The sequence below is a fragment of the Antechinus flavipes genome, chromosome 3, assembly GCF_016432865.1.
Source record: "Antechinus flavipes isolate AdamAnt ecotype Samford, QLD, Australia chromosome 3, AdamAnt_v2, whole genome shotgun sequence".
NCBI classification, from domain to species: Eukaryota; Metazoa; Chordata; class Mammalia; order Dasyuromorphia; family Dasyuridae; genus Antechinus; species Antechinus flavipes.
In genome coordinates this window covers 350583826-350602467 of record NC_067400.1, presented here as the reverse complement: position 1 = coordinate 350602467, position 18642 = coordinate 350583826, and the positions used below count along the sequence as shown (strand labels likewise).

General features: G+C 38.5%; 2 protein-coding genes across 7 annotated transcripts in view; one reads left to right on the top strand and one right to left on the bottom strand.

Moving 5' to 3' along the window:
- The window catches only part of C3H2orf76 (chromosome 3 C2orf76 homolog), a 113331-nt gene that overhangs the window by 63180 nt on the left and 31509 nt on the right, over nt 1-18642 (bottom strand). For 2 of the 6 annotated variants that reach the window (XM_051985748.1, XM_051985753.1), the window contains exon 1: nt 679-774. The exons of 1 other annotated variant lie outside the window; for it this stretch is intronic. The gene's annotated coding sequence lies outside the window, so the exon portion shown is untranslated. Of the gene's footprint in view, nt 1-77; nt 127-678; nt 778-16080; nt 16129-18642 lie in introns of those variants that run through there. 3 more of the 6 variants (XM_051985750.1, XM_051985749.1, XM_051985752.1) reach the window with 3 other exon arrangements.
- On the top strand, nt 972-8050 carry DBI (diazepam binding inhibitor, acyl-CoA binding protein). The gene is made up of 4 exons (XM_051985754.1): nt 972-1070; nt 2466-2583; nt 6611-6673; nt 7731-8050. The coding sequence occupies exons 1-4, from the start codon at nt 1062-1064 to the stop codon at nt 7802-7804; spliced, it is 264 nt and encodes an 87-aa protein (XP_051841714.1). The 5' UTR covers nt 972-1061; the 3' UTR covers nt 7805-8050.

Below are 18642 nucleotides of genomic sequence, written 5' to 3'. Positions count from 1 at the left end.
ATAAGGATAAAGACCTTATGTTTTAGAATACCAGAATGCCTCTCCCCAACCCAAGCTATCGGAATGATGTGAGATACCGTCTGATCAAGATGCCTCTCCCCATCTCCGGGGTTCCACTCCCCACGCCTCTCCTTACCCTGTCAGAACCGGATTGTCAAGAGTCCGGTTCCCCTCCCAGCCCCCTGACTCCGCCCCCGCCTCAGTCTACCCCCTGTATCTGAGCCACGTGTATATAGGTCATTGAGAATTCTCCTTGCTGGATTCTTGGAGACGATAGTCTCATTCAGGCCTGGAAGCAGACTATGTTTCCATTTGGTCCCAGTAAATCTCTCCCTTTAAATACATTATTAAATGCTCTCTAATCCCTATCCAGCCTCAGTTTCTCCGGCATTACAGTAAGAGGGACCTCAAATATGTCTTCTCTGGGGTGGGCTCCAGCCCTCTCTCGAGCCCCAGGAAGTAGCCCAATCCTCCAACCAACTCCCGCCCCTGGCCCACGTGCGGACAAGCTGACGACAAAAATGAGCTTCCGGCTCCTTTCTGCCATTCCACCGCTCAGAGGGAAGAGGAACGGAGGAAGCCAAAAACTAAAGTCTCTTATTCCATAAGTGCAGTGTCCGCACGCGGGTCAGCCAACGGCTCTACATTAGAAACCCCTCCTCCACTCCTTTTCCTTACTGTGAGGAGCGCGCGCCACTTCCACTTCCGCCACTACCTCCCAGCGTACAGTTCGGTTCCCGGGCTCCTCCCCTCTCCGCCTCTAACCGCAGGCACGCTCCGGCTTCCCAAAGCCAGCCAAAAGCCCCGGAGCTGGCGACCAAGGAGAAGGGAGGGGCGCCGAGGGAAGAGGGGAGGAGTATCCCTCCTGGAGCCGGCTAGATCACGCCCCTCCATGGAAAGGTGGGCCAGCCTCTGATTGGCTGCTCGGAAGTCGCCTGAGCAAAGCCAAGGTTATAGTAGACCCGGAGGCGGGGAGCTGACTAAGCCCTGCCTGCTTTGGTTTCAGTGCCGCGTTCGGAAGCAGCTCTTACTTGATCCTCCCCGCCCGCTAATCCAGCAGCATGTCTCAGGTAATAGGCATCCAGCCAGGCTGGAAAGCCCGGGATCCGCGAGGGAATGGTGGAAGGGAAGAAGGGACAGGGTAAAAGGGGCTGAATGCAAATGGATGAAGTGCTGGCTGTCCACTCCCCAGCCCCCATAAGGACAGCAATGGGGGAATTGCCGCCACCTTTCTCCTTCCCCCTAGCCATCCTCTCCTCTTCCTGGTTTAGTTAAATCAATCGATTGTCCGCTCTTTTCCTCCCCAGCGGGAGCCCAAGTTGGTTTATTTCCCTTAGGCAGTGAAAAATCTCTGGGGGAGGGAGGGAAGAAAACAGTGGAACTTTAAAAACTGGAAGAGATCTTGTAAGAAATCCAGCCCTTTCATTTTACTCTTGTGGCTACTGAGAGCCAGAGAAGAGGAATCCATGCCCAGTCACACACAGCAAGTCAGTGTCAGAACTAGGGGCTCCTGGCTCCTAATGCCCGAGTTAATTTCCGTCGCCCCGAGGATCCTTGAAAGGTTTAGAGAGGAGAGTAGGAGAGCTAGGAACTGGAAGGGTTGCTGAGATGGAAGACGAGGAGGCATTCGGAGAGCAGCAGTGGGAAAAGTTAAATGTCCCAGAAATTCTGGGCAGTGATTCAAGAGGCTTGTGGTGCTGGTTTGAGTGGCAAAAAGGATTTGGTTTTGCCTAAAGGAAAGGGAGTGGTGCTGCTTTGGAGGCCAGCAATAATGAAAAGCGGTGGCAGGCAGCTGTCCTGGAAGAAGGGACGGAGACCGGGAGGCGGAGAACGACTCGGACCTCCTTCTTTCCCTGGCTGAGCCCTCTGGGGCAGTAGGACAAAGTTCATCTGTGTGCTTTGCCTGATCTGGCCTTAGCAGAGGGAGGACTGATGGTCATGTGTCTCTTCCTCTGACATCCCCATGGCCCTCTCTCAGCCCCTTCTTATGCCTAGAGACTCCCTCTTGAAATTTCAGGGGCTCCTCTCCCGTAAATGCTCTTTCATTAGTGTATTGAAATGTGAAGTGTTCCCCAATTCAGGATCAAGAGCTAGAAAGACTTTAAAAGATCGTCTTACACAGCTCCCTCCTTTTACAGATTGGGTAATTTTGTCCAAAGAATTTATCCAAAATCATCACCAAAACTGAGGTCAAAATTCAAGTTCTCTTTGAATCCAGTGCTCTTTCTAATACGCACTCTCTCTCCCTCTAAGATGTTTTAGACCTAGATTCATATATGGCTTTTATATATTTTATATTTTGTTTTTTGTAAAACATTTTACAAATGGCTCTTTTTAAACTCTTGACTTTTCTCGGAAATAAAGGCTATTTCCACTTTTTTTCTAAATTTACCTGATGCTTGGGGCATTAGCCTTGAGCCTTTTCAGAGAATTGATTCTCTCCATTATTTCTTTCTGCCAATTAGGCTGAATTTGACCGAGCTGCAGAAGAAGTCAAAAACTTGAAGTCCAAACCAAATGACGAGGAGATGTTGTTCATCTATAGTCACTACAAACAAGCCACAGTGGGAGATACAAATACAGGTACTGGTGGACATAATTGGCAGTTTTGCATCAAGGAAAATTGGTTATTAACAAATGTGATAATTTTGAATCAAAAATGGGGAAATTTAACCTGTCCAGATGATCTTGTTCCTTTCAAAGTAATTGCTAGCCCTTTTATCCAACATAGTATGTATTAAGAACTTATATTGTGGATTGGTTTTAAAAGAGGGAAGAGGAGACTTCAATGAAATAATAATCACATTTCCATGCCATTTACACTTAAAGACTATACGATTCTCCAAAAAGCTAAATCAGTGTCTCCATGGCAAAAGGAGTATAAAAATGATAAAGGTAGAAAAAAACTTGGATCCAGCCTCATTTGCCATTAACCTCATCTGTACATTTCATACCTCAATTCCTAAGAAAGCAATAGTTCCAGGAAAGTAAACTATCTTGCCCAAGATCACAAAACTAGTTACTGAAGGAGCACAGCCAAACTGACTAGCCCTGTAGTTCCATAATTGAACATGATCTCAATTGGAACAATTAAACAGTAAACATTTATTAAAAACCTATAATATGTCAGGCACTGCTAAGCTGATTTAAAAAAAAAAAGGCAAAAGGTGGTCCTTGACTTGAAGGGATTTAGTCTAACGGGATATAATATGTAAATAAATATATATAAAACAGGCTATATACAACACAAATAAATAATTGAGGATTGAAAAGAAAGAGATTAGAATTAAGGGGGGTTGGGGAAGGCTTTCAGATGCAAAGCAAGTGAGATCACTAGTGGGAGCATTTGACCACTAATAAGAAAATCTACTCTTGTATGTGGGGCTGGTTGGGTACAAGACCCCCTTCCCAATGCAACTAATCTGGAGACTAATTAGGTACAAAGAGAAAACATTAATTTAAGCCCTGCAGGGAGAGACTGGCACACACACACACCTGGGAGCTATCCTGTGCCCCACCAGTGTACTCTGGGAACCTGACCTGCTTTGCTCTTGTCTGGAGTTAAAAGGCAAAGGACTGGAACCTTCTCATTGGTTAGACTAAAAGGATAGAACCATCCTTGACCAATAATCACTAATGCTGGCTGCCTCCCACAGGTCACGTCATGTCCTTCAACTTCTTGTATCTCAGGTTCAAAGTTCATTCCTCCAGAGAGTAAATGAAGTAACTGAACTGAACTGAAGTAGCAGGTCTCAGTTCTGGAAACGGGGAACATGTAACTCAATACTGAGAATTACTTCATCCAATTAGTCCCATTCACTAGAGATCCCAACAAGAACTCTTTTCTCTTTTTTATCATGGAGATAGAATTAGAGATTTAGATTTGGAAGGTTATTTAATTTTATGAGGAAACTGAGCAAACAATAGAAGCAGGATTTGGATCCACATTTGATTCAATTCAATATTTTCTACATTACTGCCCCCTGAGAGTTAAGCTGGAACAAGAGAAACGGGCCAAATTATCCACTTTGTGAGAATCAGAGTTTAATGATTTAAAATTCCCCGAGTAGAAAAGAAAAAAGGAAGTGCTACAGAACAACTATTTCTGATACATCTCACTTCTTTTATTATCATCTTCTCTTAACTTTCAGCAATGCCCTAATTTGTCTTTTCATGTTTTTTAGCAGATGTGTGACAAGAAAAGATTATAAGGAAAAACTAGGCATTAAAGATCCTATTCCTGGGAATGTTTGCAAAATATCAGAATGGTCTTTAAACTGTTATATTTTGGCTGGTGAAGTCTTGGAATTTGTTTGACTTTACAGCATGGACTAGCCAAGTTTGTTTTTGTTTTGTTTTATAAGACCTTTGCCTTGAGCAATCTTGATTTACTCCTAAATCCTTCTGAGCCCTTTCTTAATTAGTGAGTACTATTTCAACAAAGTTGCATTTTGTAGCAAGGAAACTTAGTAATATAGTTTTGGCAGTCAAGACAATTTAGGAGAGGACTTTTCTAGAACAGCACTTGAGTTTGGGTAATTTCCTCTTATTAGAGAAACTACTTCTAGTAGATCTTATTTGGATTCTATTATATTTTTTAAGTTAGAAGGGAGGAAACACAAGAAAAAGTGTAGTTGTTACTTTTAAAAACCTTACAATTCAGTTGGAGACATAGACAAAAAATAGGAACAGAAAACCTGGATTCATTCTGCACAGCTGCTTCCTAACTGTAACCTCAATCACTTAATTTTTCTGAGTCTCAGTTTCCTCATTCTTTAAAATGTAAATATTTGCACACTTAAGAGTCAAAATAAGATAATGTATAAATAAAAGGTCCCTCCTAACCTTAAATAGCATGGTAAAATAGAAATCATTGGATTTTCTTTTTTTTTTAATAATAGCTTTTTATTTTCAAAATATATGCAAACCTTCACCCTTGCAAAACTATGTCATCATCAGATGACACATCCATCAGAATTGATTATTCTTGTTGCTATGTACAGTGTTCTCTTAGTTCTATTCACTTTACTTAGCATTAGTTCCTGCAAGTCTCTCCAGGCCAGGGGTCCTCAAACTTTTTAAATAGGGGGCCAGTTCACTGTCCCTCACACTGTTGGAAGGCCAGACTATAGTAAAAACAAAAACTTTGTTTTGTGGGCCTTCTCGTCTGTAATATGGGGGTAACAATAGTAATAATTATAAATAGATAATAATTGTAAAGTGTTTAGCACAATGCCTAGAAAGTAATAAGTACTGTAAAATTGTTAGCTATTATTATTATTATAAATGAATCAAAACTTATCTAGTCCCTCTACTTGGATCTGGACTAAGTGCACTTACTATGTTTGCTCATCTGAGAAAGGAAAATGGCATAGTGATAAGTTTCACAGATGGACTTTACATGGAGGGATAAAGAAAAAGCATTTCAGGATATGAGCAAGCATGGTGACTCAATACCATCAATAAAATAAAAGAAGGAAAACATGATAGATGCCAATAACTCAGAGCTTCCAATATTTCTAAATTCTTTTGGAAGTGCCTCAAAACCTCTCCATGTTATCCTAATGATATGTCTTCCAATGGTGTCATTGTTGGTAAAGAAACTTCATAGCTCTGGGTAAGGGGGATAAACGTCCTCAGCTGCTGCATCTGGCCTGCAGGCCATAGTTTGAGGACCCCTGCTCCAGGCCTTTCTGAAATCATCCTGCTGATCGTTTCTTATAGAACAATAATATTCTATAACATTCATATGCCATAACTTATTCAACCATCCTTCAACTGATGGGCATCTACTCAGTTTCCACACACTGCATGTTCTAGAAGCCCTAGTGTGCATACTACTTGTCTTTGCACAAGTCTATTTTCTTTAGCTATGGTTGAGGAGTATGACCCTATGTCATCCTGAAATTGCCCAATCTTTACTTATTCCAAAATAAGAACTGTGCTTTGAGGTACAGCATTTGGTTGTCCCATTTCTCCTGACTGTTCATTGATCCATACTGTTCATTGATTAACAGGGAAAATGAAAACTTAAGAAAATACTGGAATTTCTGTAGTGTCCAGACTAGCTCTCTGGAGGATCTTGGGACCAACCTTGATCTTAGTGGAGGAATACAGAAGGCAGGAGAGCCACCAAGAGGATGGTCAAAGATAGACTGTCTCATTTCCAGTCCTCAGCCCTTAAATACCTCAGTATGATTCCATCATTACAGCACACTAAGTATCTGTGAACTAGAGAACTATTATCTCATCAATTACATTTTGTAAATACCCTATTGAAAGTATCCTTGTTTCAAGTATACTTTTCCAGAGTTTCAGCCCACTACAAACTATCTACTAGCATAAAATCTGGATTCACTTCAAAGAAACCTTGGAATTTACATTTGGAAACAGTTTCCCCCATTTTCTCTGATTTGTAAAGTGAGTAGTTGAAATAAACTTGAGAGCCCTAAGATTGGAGTAGACTCAAAGTATGAGTTTCCTTTTTATCAAGAAAGTTGCTGAAAGCCTTAGTTCAATTCAGTAAGCACTTATTAATTATGTTGTGTACACCTTTTGGATCATAATCCTTACCTCGGGTATTTAACTTGATTTTTCCCTTTTGTTTAAGAGCGCCCAGGTATGATGGACTTCAGAGGCAAAGCTAAGTGGGATGCCTGGAACTCTTTGAAAGGTAATCATTTATATTCTTTAAATCTTGCTTAATTCAGTCTTAAAAGGGAAATTTCATTAGGCGATATAGATCAACACTTAAAAAGAACTTAAAGAAAATAAAATGTGTGAGATATGACTTGACCCATAGCTGTTCAAATAATAAACAGTTACTAACTTCCTGTGATAACTTTCCCTGGTGTGATAAAAGGGGAAGATAGCTAAGACACTAGAATATGTTGATAATAGCAGAGCTGGTACTGTCCACTTGTCTTTCCATATTTTTTCCTCAGGAAGTAGCATTCAAAGTAAGGAGGTGAGCTTCCAATTGGACCCAATGTGGATACTCTCTCATTATTCTCTTAGAACCACCCCACCACCACTACTGTCACTATCAGAGACAAGACTTGCATAACAGAACAAACAAGGAAGTGTCCTGACTTCTGCTTAATTATATGACGACTAGAAAGTGCTAATTTGGTACTGAAGTGCCTGTTAGCCTTTATGTTCCTGTTGGCTCCTTCCAGAATGCTGTCTCTATCTTCGTACAATTGAGAAAGAAGCCCCTGAGCTCAAGAAAGAACTGTAACAAATCCCTAGAATTTTCAAGAAAGTGAAAAATAAATAATAGCCTTCTCCATTATTGTCCTGCTTCTCTTCCACTACCAGTGTGCTCCCCTACCCCACCCAGACTTTCTGAAGAAAGCATCTTCCATTTACAAGTATAATCCTTGACCACATACTTTTCTTACTGCTGGAGCAGAAATCCAAAAGATCTGCCTAATCTGGATCTAAGAACTGGTTGCTTTTGCCTGAGAGGTTGGACTAGAGCCAGCTTCCTTGGAGGAGTAAACTATTAGCTTTCACTGTCTACTCCCAAATTGATGTACTCTGAGAGGAGCTCAGCCCACTAGACTAAGCTGTGGGAACTTTGGGGGTGTGGTTGGGAATTAGTCACTTCTTTTAAATTTTATTAACTGAGTGAAGCTCCTTTATCTTCCAGCTATTTGGAAGACATGCTTAATCAGTTTATTTTTGTTTTTTCATTATCTGACAAATTCTCTGTTGTTAATTTGCAGGAAAATCTAAAGAAGATGCCATGAAAGCTTACATTGCAAAAGTGGAAGAACTGAAAAAAAAATACGGAATCTAAAAGAAACTGGATTTAAACAATCAGCCATGCACTTGGAAGTTAAATCAAAATAATGCATTGATTTCCTAATTCTGTGGTCAAAATCAAACCCATGTAAATAATGTGCAGCAGTGACAGTTGGCATGGCTACTCTAGGCCCATCAGGTTACACAGCTGTCTAGCTGTTGAATTGAAAAGTGAAACAGTTACTAATCTTGGCTCAGTAGCTTTAACTGGTAAATCAATAAAGTGCATTTGTTACTTTAAGCCCTGTGAATCACCCATAAGTTAAGGAAATTTCACCACCTCTATCGGACATGCTTCAATTTATGCCTTTCCTTATTAGGAACTAAAGAAATCAAGCTCTCTTGTTCAGCAAACATTTGAGCACTTAATACATGCCAGATACAGTATCTGCCTTTAAAGTTTTATTACTATTTAGTAGAAATAAAAGGTAATGTGAAACATCTTGTAGAAACCAGGTCTTAGATAGAACCTTAAGAGTTGAAGAGGTCTTTGCAAATATCTCATGATCTTCAAAACAATCCTTCCCAAGGAGATGTAAATAGTTCCTAGTTGAAGAAACTGAGGCAGACAGCACTTAAATGGCTTTCTTAGAGTTGTATCCCTGGTAAGTGTCATAGGCTGTATTTTAACTCTGGCAGGTCTTACAGGTCTTACTAATTTATTAAGTCCAACAATATATTGAGGCATAAACAGATTAGTAGGAGAGATTATGTTAAGGGAATTTAATAAAATATTGTCTTATGTGCTAGGTGCTGACTAAGCACCAAGACAGCAAAAAAAGACGAATGAAAAATAGGACTTTGTCCTTAAGGAGTTTATGTTCTAGTGGAGAAAACTATGTATACATGAGTATAGACATATACCAAATGAATACAAGGTTCTTGAGGCAAATAGTAACACTAGTGGCAAGAAGGAATCATTGATACATGCAGAAATTGGCATCTGAGCAACTCTTAAAAGAAGCCAGATTTTATAAAAGTGTTGAGGTGAGGAGAGGGTACATTCCAGGCATGCTAATGCAAAGGCTTGAAATAAAATGTTCTGGGTAAATATAAGTAAGCCAGTTTAGGTTTATCTAAAAGTGCTCCAGGATGAATTATGTGAGCAAACTGGTAAAGTGGAAAGAGAATGTAAAATTAAAGGAAGGAATGCCAAATGGACAAGTTTGTGTGTGGTCTTAAAGACCATAAGAACCACTGGAGTTTATTGAGCAAAAGGATGACAGAATCTGCTTTTGGAAAAGTCAAAAGGAAGATACTGTTGGCAAAAAAAAAAAACTAGGGTGGATACTATGAGAGGACAGGTTTGTTAGGTGATTGCACATGTCAAAAAGTGGGAAGGCTGCAAGATTGGATTACAAGGTTCCTTAAGCAAATATGCTTACAAAAAAAAAATTTTAGTTCTTTCAGTTCGAGTTTGAGATGTTTCTAAACTGTCCAGATGGATATATCCAGTAAGCAATTTGTAATGTACTAGAGCTCAGGGGAAATGTTACCTGGAAGTCGTCTGAATATAACTAGTAATTTGATCCCCTGAGAACTTATGAGGTCACCTGAGTGTAGAAAGAGCCCTAGGGAACTTGTGATACACCCCCTCAGAGGGACACAGTAATCAAAGGAAACTAAGAAGAGCAATTGCACAAAAGGAAGGGAAAAGGAGTAAGTGACTTGAGAAGCTGGAAAGAGCAACTTCTGAAAAACCCAGAGAAGAAAGGAAAAAGGAAGTTTGAAATGCTGCGGAAGGCTTACAATGTCATCACAAAGAAACAATTAGATTTTTGTTAAAAAGCAATCGAGTTTGGAAAGCTTAAAAAGAGAAGTGAAAATACTTGAATAATTGACTTTTTAAGGATTTTGGCCGAGAAAGGGAGGAATGTAAGACTTAATTCAGATGGTGGGATCCAAGAAAGGTTATTTTAAGGATAGGAGAGACTTGGTATTATTTGTAGGCAGTAGGGAGATTTATCAAAGTTTATGGAAAGGAGAGACAATTGGTTGGGAAGGGAGTCTTGGACAAGATAAGAATAAAAGAACCTTGTTGAGAAGGATTCCCTTTTCATCAGAAATAAGTAAAAGAAGGTGTGGGGTTACTTTGTAAAAAGATTATGAGGTCAAAAAGATGCCTGGTGGAGAGGAGGGAATTCTTGGTAAATAAATTTTTTTTTTCCCCCATAACATGAGGCCAGGCCAATTTGAGAAAGGGAATGCTATTGAAGTCTTGAATTGAGAAACATTTCTAAATGGGCTCTATAGGAATTTGGGATAGAGAAATTGGGAAAAATCAAGGATTGATAGCCTTACAGTAAAGATCAGTCATAGTTTAGATGAGAAATTTTCAATGTGCCACATTAAGCATGGTTTCCAGACTTTCTCTTTGTTTGCCAGTGCAGAAATGGAAAGAGGTAGATGGTGGGAGTGATGCAGAGTAAAGGTTTGGTAAGACGTGTCTTAAGACCTGGAAGCAAGGAAATTGAGAGCAAAGAATAAAGTGGCATTGGACTAATTTACCGAAGACTCTAAATTGGGAAAAAGAAAAATGCAGCCAGAGCAAGACATGCCCTGGCAGAATGAAAATGGGTAGCCAGAATAGGTCATGGCTAACCATAAAAGTTTAGGAGGAAGAGATAATGATAGTAACTTTTATTATGGACTTGAGTTCCTAGGGGATGATAGGAAGATGAGGCTTATGACCATCATGTATAACAAGATGGAATGGAAGGAGCAAATTCTGAAAATAAAATTTGAGTTGAACTGTTTGAGACAATATGTTTAAATCTCTCTAGGAGGAGGGTAGGAATTGGGGTAATAGTACTGGATATATTGAAAAGAGAAAATATGTTCTGGAGCTTAGTAGATAACAGTTAACCAGGATCCAAGTTTTTTTTACCCTTTTTTGGTCTATATTGTTAAGGACCATGCCTGGGTGAAGGGACAGGTCAATTCTCCGAGAGCCTCCACAGCTGTGAATCAGCATCTGAAGGAGTTGCAAGGCTGCCTTTGCTGTCATAGGTGTTGTGGGTGGGAATGAGATAAATTGGAGGTAGTTGGAAGAGGAAAGAGGTCAGAGGACAGCAATTGCCTCTCGGTTTCCTTGTATCATCCTTTCACAAGAGGAGATCCATTCTGGGTTGGATCTCCAAGCAGCCACTATCATGTGGCTCCCATGTATTCCAACAAATTGAAATAGAGTAAACTTCAAAGAGGCATCTACTCTAGAAGATGGTGTTTGTGGTAGGAATTGAGAAGGAATAGCATTCACTCCTGATCTTGATTTTTTCCACGATCTGTATGGATGTGAGTAGTCTTTTGACCCCTCTAAATGAATAGTTTTGAGCTAGTTTATTTCTTCTGCATCTAAAATCCCAAAGTTTGAATTCATATTTAAAGTTTTCACTGTGACATCTTTCACTAATACTTTAACTTAGAGCTAATTAATGCATCTCCCTTATTTGCCTCTCACAGGTCCCCTCACATAGCTGGATTTGGAGTCAAAGGACATGAGTTCAATTTCTGGACTCACCCCTGACTATATGTGTGGCTTTGGGCAAAAATTCTAATTTCTTTGGATCTTAGTTTTCTCAAATGTAAAATGAAAAGGTTCAGTTAGATGATATTTAAGGTCCTCCCAACTCCAAATTGTATCTCATGGCTATGTGTACAAATACTTTATGGACAGTGTCAGCATAATTGATAAACAGACCATTGGAATGGCCTGGAGGAGTCCATGAAAAAGTTGGAGTGATCATCCAAAAAACTTGGGCTTAATTCCTAACCTGGGGACCATAAGCATGACATTAAATCATTTAATCTATTTTCTTAACCCTGGTCTGGTTTTAGAAATTGTAGATTATTGCAGTTGTGAGCAATGTACATGGAAGACATTGTGCTAAGAAAGACAAATCATAATCACATCTAATTAGAGTAACATCTGTCTAGCTAGGTGGCACAGTAACCAGATCCCTGGGCCTAGTCACTGTAATAAGCAAATACTACTCTTCCTTTCTTTCCCTGTCCCCAATTTACCTCATAGGCATATTGTTCAGGAACAGTAAAAATAGGAGTTTTCACTTTTGTGGCATATAAATTATTTTATTTGATCTTCACAACAATCATGTTTGATAGTTAAGTACAGATTTTTTTCTATATTTTTTAAGTGAATTAACAAATTCAGGAATGTTACAGCTTGCCTGATGTTAAACAACTGATAAGTGTCAAAACTGGGACTCAGTCCAACTTTCTGATTTTTTTCTTCCAAATCACAACAATGCAATAAGTCTATGCAAATGTAAGATAGCACAATACAAGCATGATATAAGCCAGGTGGCTTATAAGTACAAAAAATACAGTAATCTCTACTTCCAAAGAACATCCTAAGAGGGAAGACAGGTATGCACATACTTCACATATGTACTATGTACATGTGTGTATACACACACAAATAATAAACAGCATAAAAAAGTGAATAAATATAAATACAATTGGCTGTTAAATACAAGGGAGTATGGAAGAGAAGGTACTTGCCATTTAGATCAGGAAAGGCCTTATGTATAAGATGATCAAATCCTTGAGAAGAGTGGAAAATGCCTTTTTAATTGAAAAACTAGAAGTCCAGGCTGTGCTAGATGTGTAACATTGAACAAGTCACTTTTTAAGAGTCTTAGATTTCAAGATCATGAGATTATAGACCAAATTTGGAAGGAATCTTCAAGTTCAAATCTACCCTTTTCATAATCCAGATAAAGAAAATTATCTTCTCTGATGCAGTTTACAAGATCCAACCCAAATCTCTTGAATATTTTCTTTAGCTATATTTTAAAGAATATTGCTCTTTTCTGTATCCTCCTATCTCTATTTGCCATGACCTTAAGCAAGACCCTCTAAGAAAAGGAGGAAAGGAAAAGGGAGGAGGGTAAAAAGAGATAAAGATTAGACTAACAGGTATGAGATGAGGAATATGAGAGGGAGTCATAAAGATGATTTGAGGTAGAAGGGAGGCCCAGAAGAGGTTGTGAAGATTATGGGAACTGATCAAGTTAAGATTTGTTTTAGCCAGGGTATTAGAAAAATTATAAGAGCTGTTGAAAATGCAAAGGGTGATGGCAAAATTTGAATTAGTCTATAAACAGGTGCTAAAATAACCTGGAAGATTCTGATAGGAAAGACCTCAGGGGCCCTCTAAATCAGTGATTTGTTCAAAGTCAAAGGGGACTTCATTCTGTGATTTGATGTTATCGAAGAAGAAACAGCCAACAATGAAAAGGGTTGGGTTTTTGTATATGGGGGTAAAAGAGGAGACTTGGATAAAGAGTGTAAAAGCAATGAGTATGAAGGAGGCTTGAACAATCAGAACTCCAGCCTAGAAAATGACCAAGGGAGAAAAATAATCGATTAATAAATGGAATGAAGAGAAGGATTGGAATACCAGTTCTTCCTAATACCAAATAACCTTGACATGATAAAATTGCTGATGTTCTTCAGTTGTATCCGACTTTCTGTGGCCCTATTTGGGAATTTCTTGGCAAAGCTACTTGGTTTGCCATTTCCTTCTTCAACTTATTTTACAGATGAGGAAACTAAGATAAGAAGAGTTAAATGACTGGGTCAGAATCACACAGCTAAAATGGGCTTGCAGTCATATTTGAATTCAGGTTTTTCTGACAGCAGGCCCAGTGCTCTACCCTAAAGCTCCTTAAAGCATGAGGAGATGTGGAACTGAATATGGAGGTCATAAAGTTATGATTTGTTATCAACAAATGTTTGATTTGTATACCTATTTTACATGTATCTGTATTCCCAGGGTCACATAAAAATTCCTCAGCCAAAAAAATGAAATCACAAGTGGAAAAAGTTTAAGAAGTCATCCTCAATACACTAAGTCACTTAGCTACCCCCTCAGTAAAATTTGTATTGCTCAATAAGAGGTGATGGAGAGCCTCTAGAAGCCATAACCAGGAAGTACCTTAAAGTTAACCATCATAGACAACCTCAGGATCACTGTACTTTACCTTCTGACTTAAAGTTCAATTCCCTGAGGCCTGAATTTGCACATGAAGAAATTTTGTGAGATGCTAATAAGCAATTGTCCCAATGAATCCATACACAAAAATGTTTTTCCATTGCCCTCCTTAAAGTCCAGTGCACTTGACATCTTCTTACCTCAGAAAGTCACTTCATCCCTCAATGCTGTCCATTTCTTTACTTTTGTGCATTTATCATGTCATCTATTCAAGTCAACAGGCATTTATTAAAGGCTTACTATGTTCCCAGAATGGATACAACTCAAAGCAAAAAATAAGACAGCCGTCCTTGAGGGACTTAGAGTGAAATGGTGGAGAAGGTACATAAAAGGGAGTTGAAAGGGGCACATCGAGGTTGGAAATAAGACACTAATGCAGGGGCATTATAGAGAAAGAAGTAAGAAGAGTCAGAGAGGAAAGAGTGAATATGGGGCCAGCTACGAGGTACAATGGATCTAGCACCAGCCCTTTAGTCAGGAGGACCTGAGTTCAAATTTGGCCTCAGATACTTAACACTTCCTGGCTGTATGACCCTGGGCAAATCACTTAACCCAATTGCCTCAGTAAGAAAAAAGAAAGAGTGAATATGTCTGGCCTGGTTGTTCAGAGAGGAAATGACTAATCAGGCTTCATATACTATTTTGAATTTAAGTTATTTGTGTTGATGATAACTTCCATTGATACAGTGCTTTAAAGTTTTCAAAGTGCTTTATGAACATCCCATTTGACCTTCACAATAAACCTATAATATATTATCTGTAACTTATCATTCCAATGTAAAGTATGAGGAAACATGCTCAGTGTTTAATCTGCTCATGATCACACTATTGGTAAATGTCAGAAACAGGCAGGAGTTGAACTCATCATTCCAAGGCCAGCACAATATACATATTCTTCAATCCCTCTCTAGACCAAACCTTAAATTTCATCTGAGTTGGGATTATATCTTAACCAAATTTTATATTTTCTCCTAGCACAGTGCTCTGAACATGGATGATTAACAAATATTTGTTTGATTCTTGAATTGTATATATTGGTGCTTACCAATAACTGGCATTTCTACATCATGAAAGTTTTTTGTGTGCAGTCATCTGTACTAAAAGAGTAGGGCTTTATATATAAATGAATAAAATGGGTATCTCCATTGTATGATTTTATGAGTGCCAGGTAAATCTTCTAAAATGTAGTCAGCTATTAGTCATTAACTCCTCAGCATGAGTAATTTATTAATTATCCAGCAAGATTTCTAAAAAGAATAAATTTGTCTGGAAGTGGGAGGGAGGTAGATCCTGAGTAGGTATAGGTGGAGGCCATCATGAGGGTACTGGCTATCTGTGATAGGGAAGGAAAATTCACATTAGAGAAATGGGAGGAGCTAAAAGGAAAGGTTAAAAAAAAAAAGATTCTCAATAGGTAATTATAGGGTACAGATATAAAAACCAATAGGTTTGGCCCCTTATCTGACCTCGGGCACCGGTAGAAAAGTAGAGAAGTTAGGTCTTAGGAAAAAAAGAAGGGACACTTTGTCCTCAAAAGCAGAAAAGAAGGAAGATAAAACTGGGGAAGTTTGAGGGTTAAATGTCAGTAGTAGATTACTCTCTCAATGAAAATGCCATGTATGATCACTATAAAACCACTCAGAAATGTTAGTACTCCATTCTTTTTGTCTTTCTGAGAGGGCTATCATATTTTTCCCCCCTTTTTGTTGATATGTAATATGTTAAATATTGAATTATTATTAAATATTAAATATTAAACCTGCTTGTTAAATAGGGTGTGGGAAAAATCTATCTATTCCAATACCTATCCAATATTATCTGCCACTGCTTCCCTGTGTAATCATTGTTCCAGCCAGACTGGTCTATATTCACAACCCCATTACAGTCATTTCAGCCAGCTGACCCTTAACATTTACCAGTCTTCTCTTCTGCTACATTATGATTTTAAAGTATATTCCCGTTTATCAAAAGCTCTACCTAACTAGAAAGGCTTCAGGACTAGAATTTTGAAAGATAAGAGCTGATATACAATGACCAACCACAATTCCAAAGGACTGGTGATACAGCATTCTATCCAACTCCAGATAGGACTCCAGATGGAGTCAGAGTACACAGTTAGCATATTTCTTTTATTTTCTCCTCTTTTTTTCCCTCCCATCCCCCTACTCCTCCCCTCCCCACACACACACCTTTTTCAGACATAACTAATAAAGGTATTCCTTTGGCTTGACTATTAGAGGTTTTGTTTTTCTTACCTGCTTTCTTATGGGTGAGAGGAGAGGTGGAAGGAAGGAAATTCATCACTGAAAATAAAATAAATTTGAATTTTTAAAAACAAAGAAAAACTTCAAGTTTGGGTCAGATATAGTTAATTATAACATAATCATCTCAGCAAAGTTCAGAGGCTCACCAGAAGGCAGACATTAGATATTTTGGGGTCACAGCAAGTCATTAAACTACCTACCAAGATAGAAGTAACCTATGATTTTGGAGGTATTACCCACAGGGGAAATGGCCAGATCCTTAAAGTATTATCTTGTATCTTTTATGTTGACATCTAATCTCTGTACATAATCCATAATCTCCTGGAGGGTATTAGGTCATACATTTCTGTGTGGGATGAAATGTCCTCTTGTGTAAAGGCAGGTTTCAGTTAGTGGAAGCACTATAAGAGGAGCAGATTGAGAATGAAAGGGACTGGGACAATTAGAATGTCAGCCTAGAGAGAAGATGGGGAAGGATGGGAGAGAGAGAAAGAGAATATTCAAAGTCATACAAATTACTTAGAATAAATTAATAAAAGCAGATGAACACTGGCATAAGAATCCTAGAATAAATGTCCAACATGGGGCCCAAAGGCCAAATGTACCCATCTAATCTCAAAGATTATGGACTTCATAATTTTAGAGGAAAAAAATTTTCTTTTCATATATGAATTAATAGGGCAGTAGAGGGTAATCATCTGCAATATGATTGTATAATTGGCTACCGAAAATGTCCTGCTAGTAACCTTGGATGAGTTAGTAATTATAACAAGTTAATAAATCCTATATTGTTATTATTCATCCTTCATTCTCAACGAAGACCTATGACATAATGAAGATAATGTGTATAGTTACCTGAAACGGTGTTCTTTGGGAGAGGGAAAAGCACTTTTGGAGCTAGTCTCACGAAGTCTGGATATAATTCCTCACTTGGTCCACTAGAGGGATCTCTAAAGTCTAGTATTACATTAGCATCAAGTGGGACTTCAGTCTGAGTGCAAGGCAAATGAACATAGAGGAAAGCTTTTTTTTTTTTTTTTTTTTTTTTTTTTTTATCATTAATTTGATTGTTTGTCAGTTACTGCCTTGAGAGATGTTCAGGTCTGGACCTTGGCAAAAGCAAAATTATGAATGCCTTCAGGGAGACTATGTGATATAGTGGAAAAAGGCTTTGCCTCTGGAATCTGAGGATTTGGTTTCAAATTCCACTTCAGATGCTTATTTCTTGGGCAAATCATTTTAATCTCCCCAAACCTCATTTTCTTCACCTGTAAAATGAGATTATGGGATTAAATAGTTCCTATGGTCCCTTATGGCTCTATATCTATGACAGCTTCCTATCTTTTCCCATCCTAATTAAGCTGAAGGCTCCCTTTTCTGAATTTTTTCTTCCTTTTTAAGTCACAAAATGTTTCAAAGAAAAAAAGAAAGGATCCAGTTGCTAACCTTCCCCATGAAGGAAAAGGAGATCCCTCCCTCAGTATCTCCTCTTTGTGCAAGAAGATGAGATAGTCAAGTTTAAAGAGTCACATAATTATGACTTGAACATGGCAAAAAAAGTTAGCTATCCAGCTTCTTCCATGTTAAACAAATCATAGTCTTGTTTTGTTTTTCACTAGACCTATGATTCCATTAGTATTGGATTCCTATTGAGGATACTCCTACCAGTTCAGATGGATACTTCCCATGCAATTCATAACCTTAGAACTACTGCATTTGCTCAGAGTGCATAGTCCCAAACTCAATCAAGCTCCTACTGGTATATTTTCTTGAACCTGGTATACAGAATAAAATGAAATGTTTGTAAAGTATTTAGCAAATCTCAAAGCACTAAATCAATCCTAGCTCTTAATTATTAATTTATAAGATCATAGATTAAAGCTGAAAGGGATCTCAGAGCTATTTAGGACAAACTCTTTGTTTTGCAAATGAGGACAATGAATCTTTGACCTTCAAGCAGCTACTACTTTCAAGTGACTACTAAATTTCTAGAGATGTCACAGAGACACTCAATATCCCTAAGGAACATAAATAGACGATCACTTTATTGAGAATCTAAAAGTAGAGGATTGGGAGGACTGGAGGGAGAAGAAGGAGAATTTGTCGAGGGAAAGATGGCTGTGATTTCACTATTATAGGAAATTTCCACAGAGGAAATTTTCTTTACCAGCAAGATCAGCAGCAGTGCAATGTTCTGAGACATTGAGAAATAAAGTTATTTTCCTAGGGTCACACAGACTGTGTATGTATCAGAAACAGTACTTAAACCCAAGTCTTCTAGACCCATAGACCTGGTCTCTATCTATTGTGTCATGCTGCCTCTCAAAATTATTTATTGATTATGAAATATTGAGGAAAATTTTAGAAGATATAATTTGTTGAATTACATGAACTTACTGCTTAGATTGCTATAAAGCAAAATAATTTGTTTTATAGGTTTTGCTTGGTTATTCCTAAAAGAGTTGTTTGGTCTCATGCAGCAACATTCATGTCCTTTGTCCTTTCTATTTTTCCTTTGTCTTCATTTACCGTTTTTTGTCCTCCCTCCCAACC